The 20,765-nt window shown below is 42.2% G+C and overlaps 1 protein-coding gene across 1 annotated transcript in view; it reads right to left on the bottom strand.

Moving 5' to 3' along the window:
- Window positions 1-20,765, bottom strand: part of MAP3K5 (mitogen-activated protein kinase kinase kinase 5) — a gene marked incomplete at both ends in the record, with an annotated part of 210,548 nt that overhangs the window by 130,742 nt on the left and 59,041 nt on the right. Inside the window, one exon of the mRNA XM_084228474.1 lies at window positions 6,802-6,941. Within this exon, the coding sequence (XP_084084600.1) occupies window positions 6,802-6,941 (140 nt within the window). The remainder of the gene's footprint in view (window positions 1-6,801; window positions 6,942-20,765) is intronic.

Raw genomic sequence — 20,765 nt, 5'->3', positions numbered from 1 at the left:
CTTTAAAAAGTTATAAAAAAGTCATTGGCCGACAATGAATGTCTCTACATATGAAGAAATTATCTGGTGGCAAACTGTGATGTCATGACAGGTTCCACTCCCAGCAGAGTGTAGATTTCCTTCCCTCACTGATAAAATGATAAGATGCTACAAACTGGGGCGGCGGGGGGGGGGGGGGGTGTGGAGGCAGTAGAGGAAAGGAATGATAGAAAGGTTATAGATAATTCCTTCTAAGATTGCTGAATGACATTTAGCCCACAAAGGCCAAGTGAGCACTCCTGAGGGACCTGGAAGCAATCCCACCGCAATGGGCTCCGGCAGTGAGCCTGGGATGGGACCTGGAAGCAGACCTGCCATGGCAGGCCCCACAGACTTCAACATGGTTGACACTAAGGAGAGTCTCACCAAATGGAATAGGAAGTGGGTGTAAAGCGAAAGCTGGGGGTTATGGTCTAGAGGATGGCACACCACTGACAGGCTGTCAGCTCAGCGTGGGGCCCGGGGAGGAGGGGCATAGACTGTACGGAGGCTCAACCCCTTGAAACGGGGAAACTTGTGAAGGAGCTGAGATGCTCCACACAGGCTGGGTCCCTGGTAATCATAACATCAGGGCAGGCATTCTGATCTGCCCTCCCACATTCCAACTCCTGGGACTGGTGCTTACCTTGTGAGGCATACTGATAGCACAGGGTCTGCCGAGTCTGTCACCCCAAACCCAGGAGATGAGGAATATCAGGGGTGCCACAAATACGAGCCAGCCCCACTCCAGCTCATTCACACCAACATCTGGATCCCAGCAATACCTTTCCTACATTGCTGACTCAGCAACTACAAAACAGACTTGAGTACACAGAAGCCAGCAAGGCCAAAGTAAATAAATTAATAAAATCAAACAAAACCCAGCACCATCTGCAGGAAAAATAAAATAGTTTAATCCATTATGTTACAGCTTAAAGGGCCTCCCCTGGTGGCGCAGGAGTTGAGCGCCGGCCAGCGAGGGTCCCAGACGGCGCGGCAGACCTCTCCTGCAGCATATTTCATCAGTCTGCCTTTATGTTCCCCGCTCTGTCTCTGGTGAAGCCTCTCACCCTCCCGCACATCTGGCCTGTACCCTGGTTCTTGTATAAATAAATAAATAAATCTTTAAAAAAAGAAGTTATAGTTTAAAGGTATTAAAAACAATAATACAACAGGGAGAGATCGAGTAGCCAAATAGGCAGACAATAATATTTAACACATAGAAATACAAGACCTCAAAAGAATGACATCACAAGGTAAGAAAAATTCTCCAGAATCCAAACACAATAAGACAGAAGACTACCTCCCCACTGCACAGAGAATTCAGTAGTATCAACAAACGTATCAAATACCTAGGAATGAACCTAACAAAGGAACTGAAAGACTTATTTCAATAAAAAACTAGACATTGTTAAAAGAAATACAAGACACAAAAAAATGGAAAGACATTCCATGCTCACAGATTGGAGAACTAATATTGTGAAAATGTCCTTACCCAAAGTAATATATAGATTTAAGGTAATCTGTATCAAAGTTCCAATGATAGTCTTCAAAAAATAGAGTAAACATTGCTGACATTTACATGGAACCAGAACAGACCCAAATAACCAAAGCAATCTTGAAAAAAGAAGAGGGATAGAGCCATCACATTACCAGACTACAAACTATACTACAAGGCTAAAGTGATCAAAACAGTATGGCATTAGAATAGACATAAAGCCAATGAAACAGAATTGAGAGCTCAAGATAAACCCACATTTATATGGGTAATTAATCTCTGACTAAGGAATCAAGAGTATACAATGGAGAATGGAAAGTCTCTTCAACAAATGGTACTGAGAAAACCGAACATTCGTATGTAGAAAAATGAAACTAAACCATTCTCTCCAGCCATATACAAAAATTAACTCAAAATGGATTAAAGACAGTCTTGGATATAAAACAAGAAACCATAAAATAGAAAAAAAATGCAAAACACCCCATGATATTGGTTTCAGGGATGCCTTTGGGGCCTTGACTCCAACAGCAAGGAAAACAAGAGCAAGAATAAACAACTGGCACTACATCAAACTAAAAAGCTTCTATACAGCAAAAGAAACTATCATTAAAACAAAAATCACCCTACTGAATGGGATAAAATATCTTCACATCACACACTGAACAAGGGCTAATATCCAAGATCTATAAAGAACTCACAGATCTCAAGGGGAAAAAAAAAAAACAAAACAAATAACCCAATCAAAAAATGGGCAGAAGAACTAAATAGATACTTTTCCAAAGAAGACATGCAGATGGCCAACAGGCACATGAAAAAAATGTCCAGTATCACTTATCAGGGAAATGCAAATCAAAACCATAATAAAATAGCACCTCACCCCCATGGTAATGCCCTTATTAAAAAATAATACTAAATAAAACAGCAACAACCAATGTTGGTCAGGGTGTGGAGAAAAAGAACCCTCATTCACTGTTGGTGTGAATGTAGATGGGTCCAGCCCCTTTGGAAAATAGTGTAAGAGTGTGGAAGTTTCTCAAAATATTAAAAATAAATGTCATATGACCCAACAATTCCACTCCTGGGTACTCACCCAAAGAATGCAAAAACTCTAATTCAAAGGGATCTATTCACTCCTTAAGTTCACTGCAGCACCACTGACAATAGCCAAGTCATAACTACCTGAGTGTCCCACAACACAGGAGATCTTCCTCTCTCTCTCTCTCTCTCTCATACACACACACAGTTATAATGGAAAAGAGATGAACTCTTGCCACTTGTGACAGCTTGAATGGAACTGGAGAGGATAATGCTGAGTAAAGTAAGTCAGAAGGAGGAAGACAAAATCAGATGATTTTACTCATATATGGAATACAGAGAAACAAAGCAAAGAAACTGAAAAAATTAAACCAAAACAACCCCTAGTAATGACTACAGAACTGAGACTTCTAGAGGTGGAGGAAATGTGTGAACAAATTGGGAATGAGGCCCAATGGACAATGGTAAAGGACTATGGGTGTTTCAGTGGTAGATGTGGTGGTGACATTTACCTGAGGAAGTGTGAGCCTATTCCCCTAAATCATATACAGTGTTGCAAAGCAGTGTTAACTCAATTCAAAAAAATTTAGGGTCTCCCCTGGTGGTGCAGCGGTTGAGCTGCAGCGCGGGTTCGATCCCCGGCCACTGGCGAAGGTCCCACATGGAGCAACAGACCTCTTCTGCTGCACTCCCTGCTCCCCTCAGCACTGTATTTTGTTCTGTTCCCCGCTCTGGCTCTGGTGAATTCTCTCACCCTCCCACGCTTTTGACTGTACCCAGTGCTTGTATAAATAAGTAAATCTCAAAAAAAAAAAAAAATTTAAATGCAAATATGATTGTAAAAAAATAAAATATAGAGAAAATCTATGAGAAGCTCTTGTCATAGGCTGCACCACACATTTCAAAGAGCTTAAGTTTGTTTGTTGCTGTTATCTAGGAATCTGGCAGGGTTGGTAGAGCTGAATTACCGAAAGAGAGCTCATTGCAAACTACATCAGTTAGAATAAGGGCATGAAAGTTCTGGATGTGGATTATTTAATAAAATAGTTTTCATTAAAGTGGACTAAAAACCTGTTGAGTTTTGCAAAAAATTAAATAAAAGCAACCAAATTTATAAAAACTAAAAAAATTTTCTAATTAAACAGTTAATCCTTACAAGAGCACTTGTGGTTTTAAAAAAATATGAATCTTAATGGAAGTACATGATTTGATTAGATTCTAAATACTCTTTCATATGAAAGTTCAGACATAAATGTTAAGTACTTTCAGTGTCTATCAATTCTTTTTTCAAGAGCCTGAAGTTAAAAACTTTTTCCCTATGATTTCTTTCTGAGAAATTGCTGCCAGAGAGAAATTGTTCTCTTCAACAAGCCACAGATTAAGATAAAACTAGTGCAGCTGTACTTCCTAGATGTACAAAGAATAAACGAAATGAAGCCAGATATATGACAAGAATAGCATTCTCATTCTCTTTGCCCTGTGAAAGTAGAGATGCTTCATTTTTATTCTATTTGGTTGATCCCTATAGTATATGCTGTTTATAAATATCTCTCGTTATGTCTTATTTCACAGCAGTTTCTCTTTCCTGTGATAGGTGGCAGGGATAACAGTTATACCTATAGCTAACTACCACAGAAATAAAATTCACACACACACACACACACACACACATGCACGCACGCACATGCCCACCCTTTTTTATTTTTTTAAAGATTTATTTATACAAGCACTGGGTACAGTCAGAAGCACGGGAGGGCGAGAGAATTCACCAGAGCCAGAGCGGGGAGCAGAGCAGGCAGAAGGACCGAAGTACACTGCTGAGGGGAGCAGCGGGCGCCATGTGCACCCTCCTCCGGTGTCCGGGGAGCAGCCGGGGATCGAACCGGCGACGCAGAGGCTGCGGGCAGCTTCGCAACCCAGCGCTCAACCGCTGCGCCACCGGGGAGGCCCTGCCCACCCTTTTTTATAGCTGTGGAGGACCGGAGGGTTCAGAGGATGTTTTCAGACTGGAAAAAATACATTCTGTCCCAGAGATCTCCATCCTCTGCAATCAGATACCTATCCAACTAGGAAAAAACTGACAAAAGCTTATGTTAATGGGAGGAGAAGGAAAAGAGCAAAACAAGTGGATGTTGCATGGTCTACTCTGGAGATAGTTGATGGGTTTTTCTGAATCGACATACTTAGCAGAATGTCTGGTAAGTTTCTTAGTCTTAGTATAAAGAATTGCATACAGTGTAATGGTTAACAGTCAGGCAGACCTGGTCCTGATTTTACCAGCTCAGTCACCTTAGGCAAAGGATGGAATTTGCTTGCATTTCAGTTTGCAATTCTATAAAGTGGTGATAGAATATATACCTATCTAACAGGAATACTTTAAGAATTAAACGTAAAAATGTGTGTGGGTAAAGGCATTTAATACTTAGCACATAGTAAGTGCTCAATGGTAAGCAGCTATTCTATACAAGCTAAATGCCCATATCTTAGAGAGATTAGCCTTTTAAAAGAACACTATTTAAATACTAATTACTTTTATACCAGGATTGGCTGGAAGCAACTAAATAAAAGAGTTTATTTGTCCCATATAAATTTCTCATTAGGTTTCTCTCAAATTTTAACTTTAATTCTTTAAAAGAAATTCCCCAAGAAAGAACAGTCATAAAAATTAAATCTTCAGAGACCAGCAGGGCCAGAAGAAAAATATCAGAGTGAAAGATGTATAAGAGTTTAAAATAAATTTAACCCAAAGAAAAATGAAGAGAACAAAAAATAATCTCACTCCATCCTTCATTAACTGTTAATATGTGTTATAAATCCTAGCAAATCAAAATTTTTAGTTAAAAGTACACCATCAGGTCCTCTCCCTGGTGGCGCAGCAGTTGAGAGCTGGGCTACGAAGCTGCCCACAGCCTCTGCAGCGCTGGTTCGATCCCTGGCCACAGGCGAGGGTCCCACATGGCGGGAGAGACCTCTCCTGCCGTGCCCACTGCTCCCCTCAGCAGTGTGTTTCATCAGTCTGCCTGTTCTGCTCCCCTCTCTGGCTCTGGTGAATTCTCTCACCCTCCCATGCTTCTGACTGTACCCAATGCTTGTATAAATAAATAAATCTTTAAAAAAAAAAGTTAACAAAGATGTAAGAAAAAGCTACTCTATAGAAAACAAAACAAAACAACAACAAAAAAGTACACCATCACGAAACTTTATGATCTATTAGTTAAAGGCGTAAAATTAAGAAAATTGCTCCAAGGGAAAAAACAGGCGGAGGCTAGAGGCAAATCTTTTAGAACTACTTCAGTGTGTTTGGGAAAGGATGACTTTGTTGATGCCTGGCATGCAGTAAATGAATTTGCTAAATGAAAGTCTGCAGATTTTTCAGAAAATGTTACATAAGCTCTAGAAGCTCAGATAAAAGCAAAAAAAGATTTTTTTTTTTGGCATGATTTCGGGTTAGAGATCATATAACAATTACTGAGCCATTAGATATACAGCTCTGGGCTTTAGCACACCACATCCCTTTGGCTTTGATTTGGGTACTGGAAGAAATAGATGAGCAAAAGCCACATGAAACTAGCTGAAGCTTCACAAAGGAAATGAATGATACCAAGCTCAGCATGCATCTCACCATGAGATGCTTTTCAAAGAATCAGACAGTGTAAAATTACTAGGGAACCTTTTTCCCTACAGTGAAGGACAGAGGGAATACCTTCATATCATTCAGTTCCCATAATAAAGAGAATGACATTTGGACATGCTGCATTTCATAGACAAATAGAATAAGTTTTTATTCCCCCCTCTCCTATCTTAATTGAAATCCTATCCCAGTGAAAGATGGCAAATTTCTGATGATACGGCGAGAGACAATTTGTACTCAGAGTACTTTCAGTGGGAAATATATTGCTAGTTGGAGACAGGTGTGCCAATGAAACCCCTGATGGTGGCCCAGGGGGAGGCCTGCCTATACTTTATGCAAGTTCCTCTTCTTGCTCAGGTGTGTACTGATGTCTTCCCATCTAGTTAGGCTGCCTCTCTAACTAGAGCTCACAACTCAACAGTAATTTTTTTCCTATTGTGGATAGTCACATTTCTCTACTGAATTCTAGATAAAATCTGCAACATAACTAGCAGTTGTATAATTATCAGATTGACAAAAACATCGTTTCACAAATGTAAACTAGTTAACTTTGGGGGGGGCAGAGGTATCCCTAAAACTGGGGTGCCTAAATTAAATATTTAGAAAACACATGATGTACCTTCAGTGACTGCAGTGAGTCAGAATTGGTATCACAGTAGAGGATGATGTTGTTGGCCATGCTGAAGCTCTCTCTCACTCCAAGGTGGTAGAACAAGGATGGCTGTCGGAAGGCATCACTCATCTCCACCACAGCAATATCTGCAAACAGAAAACAGTCCCCCAAAAGATGACACCAAAATAATGCCCAGTAAGCACATCTTGGTTTCAATAACTTAGTATTCAAAGAGGGAACAAAGAAATGATAGGGATTTTCCCTCTTCATATACCACTGAATTTTTAATTTGCCATTATGCTCAGAAGTAGTTTTATAAAATGCAGCAAGCCTGCATTTTTTAAACAAGAAGATCATGTGATTACTGGAAACTAAAGAGAGTCTATAGTGGTGGGAAATAGCAATATATAATAAATGTAGAATAGTATTTTAAAAATCAAATAGGTGAGTTCATGAATTAACCAGAGTTTTATTTTATAGTTAATATCAAATAAGTCCCTAGCAAGTCTCAAGAAAAAGACAAAGTAAAGGTATTGAAAAGTATGACTAAGAAGAAGCTCATAGATGACTAATACCAAAGTAGTATAAAGCTCATACCAAAATTTGATAATGTACAAAAATGAAATTCAGATTAGTGTCAAACCCGTTTATGTCTATGGACATAAATATGCAAAAAAATGAGCAAAATGCACTTAGTGTTATTCTATAAGTATACAATAAGATCATGCATGGGTTTAAAATGTGCTTAGGTGATACAAGGATGACTCAATGTAAAAAATCATCAGCATCTGCCCCAAGCTCCTTAAAGTTCAAAATCTATTTCTCATTAAATTCAGCGACAAAATATAGAGACCTCCCCAGCGGCACAGGGGTTAAGCTGTTGCTAGCCACTTCAGTGTGAGTTCAGTCCCCAGCCAGGGAGCCAACCCATGTGGTGCAGTAGACCTCTCCTGTCTCCACTGCTTCTCCCCTCAGCAGTGTATTTCAGTGGATCTGCCTGTTCTGCTCTCCACTGTCTCTGGTGAATCCTCTCACTTCCCCCACCTCCGGCTTACACCCCAGTTCTTGTATGCCTAAGTAAATTTTTAAAAAGCGACACAAGGCCTCCCTGGTGGCATAAGGGGTTAAGACGCAACCTATGAAGCTGTCCGCAGCTTCTGCAGCACGAGTACGATCCCCCAGCCAGCCAGGGAGCTACCCACATGGCACAGCAGACGTCTCCTGGCTTGCCCACTGCTCCCCTCAGCAGTGTACTTTGGTCACTCTCCCTGTTCTGTTCCCCACTCTGTCTCTGGTGAATCCTTTCACCTTCCGCACCTCTGGCCTACACCCCAGCTCTTGTATGCATAAATAAATAAATCTTTTTAAAAAACTGACACAAATCTTTTTAAGAAACTGACACTGCAAACTTTGTGTTTATAGGTATTTCCATGAAAACATGGTATTTTGTGATTCCACTCACAATTGAAATGAAAATGTCAACATACTTAAAAGACATTAATTGAGTGAAAATATGTACAACTGACAATTAAAAGATTAATATTAAAAAGAAACAAGCTGAAAATGGAGTCTTTCGTGCAAAGCCCACCAAGGCTTAATACCTAACCTAAATGCAGTTATAACCTCCCCAGTCATCTTGGAATTTATTGTCAACACTCATAAAATAACCCTTCCCATTCCCCAAAGGAAGATGAAATAAATTCCCTCTCTGGTTTGAGTTCTGCTCTCTTTGCACCTAAGTTCTCAAGGTATTTTTCCAATATAGGGCAGGTCAGCTTGGTACCGTTTTGTCTGGAACCCAGCTGAGTTGGCAGATGGTTCTGCCCAGAGCTAAGCCCCTAGCCTTTCAGACCACAAGCCCCCCATTTGATTGGAAATCCCAGCCTTTGACTCTGTCCATGGATTCCAAGTTAAGAACTGCTGTGGCGGCTGCAATTCCTATTTATTTGGAGTCACTCCACAGTGCTTATTCCCAGCTTCCATGGAGTCCTTGGCCAGGTCATGTAATTGGTTACTGGTGGGGTGTTAAGATACAAAAGGACCAGCTTCAAAAGATGGAATCTCTGGATTCTCTACTCTATACCAATGGTTGGCTTTTATTCCAGTACCATGTTGTTTTAATTATTATGGCTTGATAGTATAGCTTGAAATCTGAAAGTATAATATACACTGTTTTTTCCCTTTTTAGTCAGGAGAGCTTTGGTTATTTGCGGTCTTTTGTATTTGCATATGAATTTCAGTAATATCTTTTCCATTTCTTTGAAGAATGCCACTGAGGTTTTCATTGGGATTACAATGACTCTGTAAATTGCTTTGGCAACATGGATGGTGCTGGAAGAAGCTAAGTGAAATAAGCCAGAAGGAGAAAAATAAATACAGGATGATATCAGTTACATGTGGAATACAGAGAAACCAAACAAAGGGTAAAATAAAGACATACTATGAAACCAGTCCCTGAAAACTGATCGTAGATCTGAGGCATTCAAGAGGACAGGGGGAGATGCAGAGAGAAGCAAGGAAACAATGGAGCTTGGCAGAGAACTAATGGGATGCTTTGATGGTGAGAGAGCTACAATAAGCACACCTAAGGTGAGAAATACTCTTAACTGTAGGGGGAAAGGATGTCCTGAGCAAACTCCATACAGGCTTTGTGGACTCCACCCCCACGACACTAAGAACTGCAAATCCCATGATCACCAAAGGAAGGTTAGATCTCTAACAAAATGGCAACTCTTACCAAAAACAATCTAAGTAAAATGGCCATATGGGGAATGCTTCAATTAGACCAGACCATTCATCTGAGAAGTGCACTAGAAAGGGTTTCCAAACTGAACAAACAGGATACCTATTTTAATAGGTACGCAGAAGCTTACAAAGGTCTAAAGATTGTAAAATGGCTTCATTAAAAGACTCATTACAAATGGTTAATGAAAAACTAAATATGAGAGATGGTAGGGCTGATGTGACTTCTACCGCTCTCCTCTTTGCTTCTTTACCGAGTTCATGTTTACCAAGTCTCTGAAGTGCCTTTCTATAACACACTTATATTTTACACTGAAACTGTTAGGGGGAAAGGATGTCCTGAGCTGATTCCATGCAGGCTTTGTGGACTCCACCCCCACCCCAGACCAAAGCCATCAGGACATTGGGAAAGACAAATCCCATCCCCACCAAAGGGAAGGTGGCTGGGACCTGAGGGTGGAGTTAAGCAGCCAGGTTTGGTATAAAAAACCAAACACATGGGCCTTGGGGGTCGCTCTCTCGCCTCCTGGCTTCAAGGCTCCTGGCTCGTGGCCAGCTCTCAGAGTGCCATTTGGGATTCCAGATCAGCAGATCGGGTAGGACGCATTTAAAAAAAAAATAAAATAAAAATAAATAAAAGAAGGAAACCCTGCCATTTTTGACAACATGGATGAAACTGGAGTACAGGGTGCTAAGTGACATACGTCTGCCTGTTCTGTACCACAGTTCTTGTATGCATAAATAAATAAATCTTTAATAAATAAATCTTTAAAAAATAAAAAAATAAAAAATAAAACTTTGTCTCCCACTTTTCTCCCAGAGCTGTACATTTCCTCATTTCCCCTTCCCTTGTAAATAAACCTTTTATTAACCTTTCACGTGTGCCTGCAGTAGAGCATTGATAAGTCCTTTTAAGCGCGCGGGTGAGGACCCACAGTCAGGCACCCCGTTTTGTAGTGGGGATGCCCTATAACAAAACTACACAAGGTTGCAGATGAACCTCCTCAGGCATCTTCACTCCCTTGGTCAAAGATCAAACTAAGGATCATAATTAAAGAATGTCCTGAACCCAGGAGGGTCCCAAAAAGTCTTTTTAAGACTATAGGGTCATTATAGGGGCTGAGGACACCATTCTGCTGATCTGGAGGACTGGTGAAATCCAAAATGGATGCAGGAAGTGAAATTGCAAACCCCAGAGGATAGTTTTTGAGATCCTTGACCAGAAAAAGCTCACAGAATATCAAATGATCTTTTACAAGGCATTCCTAAGGTCTTCCCTGTCTGTATTCCCTGGTCTATTATTTAAACACGCCAACAAAGGAAGGTGAATCTTTGCAGATGAAAGCTGACTTGCAAGTCCTCTTCCTATAGCATTCTGGGTTTCATATACTAAGGTCACCCAACCTCCTTTAGCTCCTCTCTTTGTAAATGCCTTATCTCCTGAGATTAGTGGATTGATAAAAAAGGCAGAAAATAGGATGGGAGGTCAAGGGTCCTTTGAAAGGACCCTGGAGCAAAATCATAAACAAGCAACTGCTAAACTGCTGACCTTATCGCTGCAAGTTTCCCAGCCCAGAAACTAAAATAATACCTGCTCCTCATCCCCCCAGCCACCAGCCCCCGCCACATTACATCTTTCTAAGGGCTCACCATCAAAATGTTACAGGGTAAGGAACAGGGGTACCTTGGGACCCCCAAAGCTGCTTACTCAAAATGGGTTCTGCCATCTGTACCATCAAGACAAAATATATTCTAATGTGTAAGGCCTTCAATAAAAAATAACTTTAATGCAGTTAGTGTACAACAGAGAGAAGAAATAGAATACAGATTCCAAATCAAACATCCTAAGTTACCCATCCCGTTGTGGGTAAATGACCAGCCAAATGGCCCAAAGCAGGACTGCTCAGGCATGAAAGCCTGCCATAAATTTAAGGTACCTTCGGGTGTGGACCCACAGGAAAGGGGCGAAAAGGCCAGGCAAGTCTGGAAGCAAAAGGGTAAAATCAAAACCCAAGTCAAGATAAAGGCTGCCATTATCAACCACCCCACAGGTCTCTCACCCACATCTGTCTTTTTCAAGTGTCTCCTTCCATATCCCCCAAATCCCTGGTAAAATACGTCCAATGCTGAGAACCAAGTGCAGTTTCTTCACAGGATTCTCTGCTCCATGTGCCTCCTCCAGTCTTCCTGCTCTACCTTTCCTTCTCCTGGTATTCTTTAGCTTCCCCTCCCCACTGAGCTCCACCCTTCCCTGGGTGGGGTAGAGAGTATGGCACCTCCCTTTCCCCTGGGGAAAACTCTGGCCCAAGTATCATTGTCTCTTTTGTGATCACTGGGAACACTGGGAAAATGACTGTCCTTAAAGGACCATGCAAATTCTTCAGCTCAAGTGCCTCTAAAAGTAACCAAAAGGAAGAGGCCCCATATGGGTCCCTCCCAGAACTGATGGGCCTCTAAAATTCTTTGGTAAACTGTTACCAGTAATTACCTTAAACAGCCAAGAAGAAACTATAATTAAAATAAATGGGAAAGCTTGCCAAATTTTAGTTGATACCGGAGTTAGGCTTCCTACTTTATTTTTTAAAATAGTACAAACCATGGTATTTTTTTATATAAAAGATTTTTGTGCTGCTTAAATTCCTTAGTCTTGTCAGCAAAACCAAGTATCTTGAGGGGATAAACATAAGGTTAAAGGTTTTTAAAATCACTGAGAAGACAAATAATGGATAAAGAATAGGTACTAATAATTTACAAGAGATAAATGGCCAAAAATATATGGAAATGTTCTCACTGTGACTCCACAAATCCCTCAGATTTAAAGTTTTCCAAGATAAGAGCATAGAACAAAGTTCAGAAGAATTTCTGTGTTAATCAGTATTAATGACTTTGGGATCTTTACTGGAAGTATTATTTTTTGCTAGGCGATACAGTATCAGCCAAACTATTAGGTAGAAATCTACTTTTTAAATTAAAAGGGCTAGTATATTTTGCTTCCAATGGTGACCTCGCCTTAGACTTTCCTAACCAAACTGAACCTAATCTTTTAAGTTCCTTATAATCTTCCTTTAATGTAGAAGAGGAAGAATTCCAACCCAAGCCCCTCTCTTAATATGTGGGCTACTTCTAATACTGACACTAAGAGATTAAAAAGTTCAGGGTCTATAAAGGTTCGGGTAAACACAACTAAACCTTCCAAACTGCCTCAATAGCCATTGAAGCCTAAGGCCATACAAGGCCTCACACCCCGAGTAGCTGACTTAATTGCCCAGAGGTTAATTATTTCCAGTACTGACCCCTCTGAGACTCAGATCCTGCCAATCCAGAAACCTAATGTGTGTGAATGGTAATATGTCCAGGATTTAAGAGTTTTTATAAAAGTCACAAGTTCCACCAGGCTCAAAATGGTTCACTGTGGTGGACCTCTGTTCAGCATTTCCCACATTCCTGTAGACCCCAACAGTCAATAGCTACTTGTCTTTACCTGGGACAAATAGCAATATACCTGGACAGTTCATGTCTCAAGAGTTGACTGAGAACCCTTCTTATTTCACCCAAGTATTCCACCAAATACCCTCTAGTTCCCTGGAAAATCTACCCTTTCTACAATACAAAACCTCACTATGCTCAGTTATCCAAGAGGTATCACTGTAAGATTTCATGCAATGATTGCAACAGTTAGCTGAAAAGGGACACATATTTTTTTTTTTTTTTTAAAGATTTATTTATTTATTTATTTTCACAAGCACTGGGTACAGTCAGAAGCGCGGGAGGGTGAGAGAATTCACCAGAGCCAGAGCAGGGAGCAGAGCAGGCAGAAGGACCGAAGTACACTGCTGAGGGGAGCAGCGGGCGGCAGGAGAGGTCTGCGCGCCATGTGGGACCCTCCTCTGGTGGCCGGGGAGCAGCCGGGGATCGAACCGGCGCTGCAGAGGCCGCGGGCAGCTTCACAACAACCCAGCACTCAACCGCTGCGCCACCGGGGAGGCCCAGGGACACATATTTTCTAAGGGAAAATTACAATTATCTCTAGAAAGGTCATTACCTAGAGCTCATAATCTAAACTCTGAAGGAATCCAGCCATCTCCAAAAGGGATTAAGCAAATCCAAGAATTTTCTAGACTTATACCAAGTGACCGCTTCAGAGGCTTCCAGGTTTAGGTGGTTATTGCCGACTATAGGATCCCAATTTTTCTTTATTAGCTTCCCACTCTATAAACGTACTAAAACTTCAGATTCTGAATCCCTTATTTGGGAAGATAAACATGAACAGGTTTTGTTTTTCTTTTCCAAGACTAAAACAAGCTCTGCAAGAAATGTCTGCCTTAGGCCTACCAAACTATTCCAGACCTTTCACTTTATTTGTCCATAAAAGAGATAAGTAGGCGCTGAGAATGCTCACACAAGAACAGGGCAATAAACACAGACCTGTTGCCTATTATAGGAGGCAACGTGATTCAATTTCCCACACCTATCCCAGCTGTCTTGAGGCTATAGGTGCAGCTGCAAAGTCAGTAAAAGCCTCAGCAGATTTAACCTTATAAAATGATATTTACAAACTCCACATGCTGTTCAAAGTCTTCTTAACTCTGAATTGATACAACATTTCTATGCTAGCAGACTAACCACCTATGAGATCCTTCTGCCACAAAACGGATGCCTTCACAGTGGTAAAGAAGTGATTGGAAAATGTTCCCCACTTGGCACATGCCTTCTACAATCTCCAATGATAGAGGCTCCCACTTCACTTGGGCAAATCATACAAGCCTTGTGTTCTGCAGCCATCCCAGGCCAGGCAGGTTCACCATCAGTTCAGGCAGTTTAAAAGAGAAGCTTGGAACCCTTGGCATTATCCTCACAGGTTTTCTAATATGCAGGGGGTAAGGTAAGGTAAAGTACCAGGCTTTTCTGCCTTCCTGCCATTAGGATAGATGATGGATCCCTGTGGTCCTGAATGCATGCCTGATGGCGAGCACCTAGAATAGGGGTGGGCATATGTAGATGGGATTCACCTGGGTTAATACTGGGCTTATAAGGGTGGCATCACAGGCATGCAGCAGAAGGAGAACGGAAGAGCAAAGGAGCGAAAGAGAAGCAAAGGCTACGAGTGAATGCTGGAGTGAAAGAAAAAGAGTGAAGATTCGCTGGGGGCTAGGAGGACTGCCAGCCTCCTGGGCCCCCGGCACCCCTGCCTGCTGTGTACCTTGCAAATCCCATTAAAAGTCTGTAAAAGCCACTGAGGGCTCTAGGACTTCTTCACCCGTCTGCTCGGATCATAGAGATCCTGCTCTGTCCCTGTCCTGCCGCTACACAGGGGAAACAAGCAAGCAGGGAGACAGCAACTTGAGCCCCTGCGAATCTCTACACGCTCTTTCCTCTCTAGCTGTTCTCACATTCCATCACCCGCTGTCCTCTGTGAAGCTGCCCACCTCTGTGTTCATGCCGCCCTTACAGCCTCAGCCCCCAGGCGCAGGTGTGCACACTTACCCATGCCCACACCATACTCCAGATGTCCAACATTAGGCATGCCCAGCCCCAGCCCACGCCCCCAAGCACGTCCTGCATTCAAGGCCACAGATGATAGCCACAGAGGCCAACAGAGCAAAAGCCTGAGCAATATTTACCCCACACCTTAATAAAAACCTTGCAGACTTCTTGGAATTATTACAATCCCTATAACCTCAATCACTAGGCAAGACATGAAAACTAATGGGATCCTCAAGTTAAAATCTCGAAACTTGCTGAAACTACTGGACTCCCTTGGTCTAAGGTATTATCTCTGTGTAAGGGGCAGGAGGACACGGAGCAGGATCTCTCTGATTCCAGCAGACGGGTGAAGGAGACAGTCCTAGAGAGTCCTCGGTGGCTTTTCAGGCTTTTATTGGGATTTACCAGGCACACGGCAGGCAGAGGTGCTTGGGGGCCAGGAGGCTGGCAGGCCTCCCAGCCCGCAGCAAGGCTTCACTCTTTCTGGGCTCTCTGGCGTTCTCTGGTGGCCTTGTTCTTGCTCCTCTCGTGGTTCTGCTTCTGCTTCTCCACTCTTCCGTTGGTTCTCTGCTCTCTCTGCTCTCGTGGTTCTCTGGTGTCGCAGTGATGCTGCCCTTATAAGCCCAGTCTTAGCCCAGGTGTACCCACTTACGCATGCCCATACCCCACTCCAGGTACCCGCCATCAGGCATGTATTCAGGACCGCAGGGATCCATCATTAATCCTAAAGGCTGAAGGGCAGAAAAGCCTGACACTTCACTTACCCTACACTCTGTTTCTGCTGACTTTTTTCAGTATTCCCTGTAGGAAATATACAGTCCCCAAACTCCTGAGACAGTCACCAGTAGACCAGTGTCTACTGGCATACAACCTCTGGCCTATTCCTTGTTGTCTGGTGCTACTATAACCAACTAGTATAAGCAGCTTCCATAGGTCTTTGATGTCTTATTCTAAAGTCTGTCTGTAGGGGCAGGAAGACCACCGTTCAGGTTTTCTGATCCAGCAGACCGGGTAAAGGAGGCGTCAGAGTCCTCAGTGGTTTTTTGCAGCTCTTTTATTGGGATTTAGCGGGTACATGGCAGGCAGGGGTGCTGGGGGGCTGGGAGGCTGGCAGTCCTCTATCACTCTATCTGGCTCTCTCTGGCATTCTCTCTGCTTCTCTTCTTCTTTCGGCTTCCGTTCGTTCTTGGCTTCTACTGGCGCCCCTGTGACGCCGCCCTTAAAAGCCCAGTCTCAGCCCAGGTGAATCCCATCTACCTATGCCCACACCCTACTCCAGGTGCCCGCCATCAGGCGTGCATTCAGGACCGCAAGGATCCATCATCTATCCTGATGGTGGGAGGGCAGAAAAGCCTGACATTTTTCCCTTACCCTACGCTGTCATTCATATGTCAGAAAAGTTTCCTGGATCCCAATCAAAAAAGATCCTTTTGGCCACAGTCTGAAACCTGGGTGACTGGGTATTCTGGAAACATTATCAGAGGAAGATGGTCCTCAAACCCCATCGCAAGGGAACCTTACAAAGTGCTCCTGACCATTGATATTGCTGCAAAGCTAGAAGTCATTGAGGGTTGGCTCTCATCTCACAGCTGAAGAAGATTCCACCTGACTCTGGTCTTGCACAGACACTGGAGCACTCCGAAGAAACTGGCAATAGAAGTACTTGATACTGAGGTAGACTGTGCTGAAAGACAGTGAATTGAGACTTCATAATCTAAATAAACACAAAACCCTTTCTCTTCTCTCTTTCCTTTAATGTGTCTGGCATTTGTCTGAAAAGATAATGCCCTTATTCCTGTCTCCCAGGTCATTGTAAGGGGAATAACCTTTCAGATTGCTGGATTTGTCATTAAAAGTCTGACATATCGATGATACTAGAGATCTGTAGGGTAAGGTAAAAGGTATCAGGCTTTTCTGCCCTCCCGCCATCAGGATAGATGAGGGAACCCTGTGATCCTGAGTGCATGCCTGATGGCGGGCACCTGAAGTGGGTACACCTGCGCTAAGACTGCTTTTAAGGGCGGCGTCACAGGGACGCCAGAAGCCGAGAAAGCAGCAGCAGAAGCCGAGAGAGAAGCCGAGAGAGAAGCAGAGAACGCCAGAGAGCCCAGATTGAGTGAGGACTGCCAGCCTCCCGGCCCCCCAGCACCCGTGCCTGCCACGTACCCACTGAACCCCAATAAAAGACCTGCAAAAACCCACTAAGGACTCTGACTCCTCCTTTACCCAGTCTGCATGGGATCAGAGAACCTGCACTGTGTCCATTCCTGTCCTTTACAAGATCCCTTGGTCATACCTGTGACTAATTTCTCTTGTATTCCCAATGTCACTGTAAACTACAATCAACCTCTCTTAGAAATCTCTTACCAAGTCCAACTTTGATGATCAGATTTACATGATAATTTACATGAAAGAAGTGAATCCTGAGTCATTGTCTCCTAGTAGGTCTGTTCTAACTCAACAGTGTAAATTCAGGTGAGTAGACGACGAGATGCCTTGATTTAGTCTAGTCCCTTGATTTTTTTCCTTTCTCCATTTATAACCACATGCACTCAATTAGATACAATTACCATGTAAATCTTAGTACATTTGCACCCCCATGTTCCCATGATTATCTAGATCAGATCTGCCCCCACTTACTAAGAAATCTCAACAGCAGCACTGTTTCTTGCAAGGCTTTAGAATGACTATTTCAGGCTAAGAGATTCTCTTTCCAGTTGAGTTGAATACCTGACTGACCCCAGAGTGAATGCACAAATGCAGCAATTCCATTCATAGTACCTCCCTTAAGGGGAATGGCTTGTGTCTGGGCAGGCTTTATCACTGTCTGGGTATGTTACTCTTTTTGTGTCCATGGATGCCTACATAGCTGGGGCATAACGGGGCAATATTTCTTAGATTATCTAACTATGTCCCTAACTTTCTACAAATGAGCTAAGGCATCTCGTTGTCTACTCACCTGAATTTACACTGTTGGGTTAGAACACACCTACTAGGAGACAATGACTCAGGATTCGCTTCTTTCAGCATGTCCCTATTTCCCTGATTATATAACTATAAATCTCCCCTTAACTCTTTTTTTTTTTACAGATCTATTTATTTATGCATACAAGAACTATAGTACAGGCCAGAGATGCGGGGGTAGGGAAGGCCTGAGAGGATTCACCAGAGACAGAGTAGGGAACAGAACAGGCAGAGTGATTGAAATACACTGCTGAGGGGAACAGCGGGCGAGTCAGGAGAGGTCTGCCGTGCCTTGTGGGTATCTCCCTGGCTGGGGATCAAACCTGCACTGCAGTGGCTGCAGACAGCCTCATAGGTTGCGTCTTAACCTCTTGCACCACCAGGGAGGGCCTCTCCTTAACTCTTGAAGAGGTTACAGATTCTGTTGCTGAGACAATAACCTAACAAAGACACGCAGACTTTCTGGCTAAAGTTGTTCCTCACAATAGGAGAGCCATTGATTATCTTTTGGCTGAGCTAAGAGGAATCTATGCTGTGGCCAACACCAACTGTGGCGCCTGGATTAACACTGCTGAGTTAACACTTCTGGGGAAACTGAAATTCAGCTACATAAGATCACTGAGTAAGCCATTTGACTTAAAAGGTGACTCCTTCAGTGAGGTGTTTCTTTGGTTTATTTTGGTTGTTTTGAGTCTTGGGCACCATGGTTCCAAAGTGTCCTCCAAAAATGGAAATTATCTTGCTTATTATAATCATAATAAGCTCCCTGGTACACTGTATTTTTTCAAAACCTTTATTTTTTTTTAAGATTTATTTATTTATGCATACAAGAACTGGGGTACAGGCCAGTGGTGTGGGGGGGTGAGCAGAACAGGCAGAGTGGGGAACAGAACAGGCAAATCAACTGAAATACACTGCTGAGGGGAGCAGTGGGAGAATTGGGCGAGGTCTGCTGTACCATGTGGGTAGTTCCCTGGCCAGGGATTGAACTCGTGCTGCAGTGGCTGCAGATAGCGTCATTGTTGTGTCTTAACCCCTTGCACCACCAGGGATGCCCCTTTTTCAAAACCTTTAAATGCATGTTTGCAGGCTCTAACTACTAAGCAAATTATTTCCCTAAGATTCAAATATCGGAAAGGAAGTGAAGACTGACTTAAAGATTGTGAACTTGAAGTCATGACCTGTGAAGGTCAAAATTTAAGCAAAACATCATGACTTATGGATATCATACAAAGTCAGCAAAAGCTGTGAGAACTACAGCTTTTGTGCTGCAAAGGCCTTAAATTTTGACACATCTCTCAATGTAGCTGAGAGTTTGCTCAAAAGGGGAAAATAGTAAAAAAAAAAAAAAAAAAAAAGATCCAAAATGGAATCACGTGTGCTAAGCCCACCAAAGTAAGATTTCAGACCTACCCTAACTACAGTTACAACTTTCCCAGAAAAAGTCTCATTTGATCAGTGTGAAATTTCCTGGTCAGTATCTATACAGGGTAATCCTTTCCATCCCCCAAAGGAAAATCAAGTCTTCACAGACTTCTTCATTTCCCATAGGTGGGAAAAGGTTACCTAAGCCTGAAATCACCATTTTCCGCTTGTGTCTTCCTTATCTTACCTTTAAAAACCTTTCCCACTCTACCCCTTTGGCGCTCCTTTCTGCTTGTCACCTGTGTTCTGCTTACTGCCCATATAATTTGTGATACAATTCGTGACTCATTTAATAATGCCATAGCGGGGCCTCCCTGGTGGTGCAAGGGGTTAGGATGCAGCCTACGAAGCTATCCGCAACCACTGCAACACGGGTTCAATCCCCCGCCAGGGAGCTACCTACATGGTGCAGCAGACGTCTCCTGACTTGCCTGCTGCTCCCCTCAGCAGTATACTTCAGTCTGCCTGTTCTGTTTCCCACTCTGTCTCTGGTAAATCCTCTCACCACCCCACACGTCTGGCCTGTACCCCATAAATAAATAAATCTTTAAAAAGTAATTTTAAAAAAAATGCCACAGAGATCTTTAAGTATACTCAATTGTATTTTTGTAATTTAACAGTATGTTTATAAGTCATCTCTTATTGGTCAATTAAAGCATACAAACAACCATAAAAACATTAGAAAACTAGGCTGTCAACACAGACAGGCAAAGTCACAACGGTATAATTAAAATGGTTAAACAAACATGAAAACATTCTACATCTCACTACAATGTATATTAAGCCAAATACCTAGTATCAGCTATTTTGCCTAACAGTAGCCAAAGATATTTCAGAATACCCAAGAAGGATTTAGAAAATGGCATGTTTACATGCTGTGGGGAAGTATAAACTTTCTAGGGCCTATCAATCCTCAAAATTATGCACCTTTTGACCCAATGATTCCATTTCTAAGCATTTAATCTGAGAAAATTCTTATAAATGTGAACGGATTTATTGGGTTCACTGACATTATTTTTTCAATAAAAATGGAAAATGCCAAAATACCCATCAATAGGCAAATGGTTAGGCACATAGATGCAAATAACAGCATATTATGTAATCAAAATGCATATCAAATAACAGCATATTATGTAATCAAAAATGCAAATAACAGCATATTATGTAATCATTGAAAACTAGACTGTAGAAATATTTATATTGGGGGAAAATTTAAGCTATAGTAAGTAAATGATTTTAATATATATCATGTACATTATAATGCATGGCATTACACTAAAATATAATGTACACATTTAATAGTTATAATATGTATTCCATGTGTACATATATACATAAATTTTTAAAGTCTGGAA

The sequence above is a fragment of the Talpa europaea genome, assembly GCF_964194135.1.
Source record: "Talpa europaea genome assembly, chromosome: 2".
NCBI classification, from domain to species: Eukaryota; Metazoa; Chordata; class Mammalia; order Eulipotyphla; family Talpidae; genus Talpa; species Talpa europaea.
The sequence above is the reverse complement of the archived record's forward strand: the minus strand, read 5'-3'. Positions and strand labels throughout refer to the sequence as shown.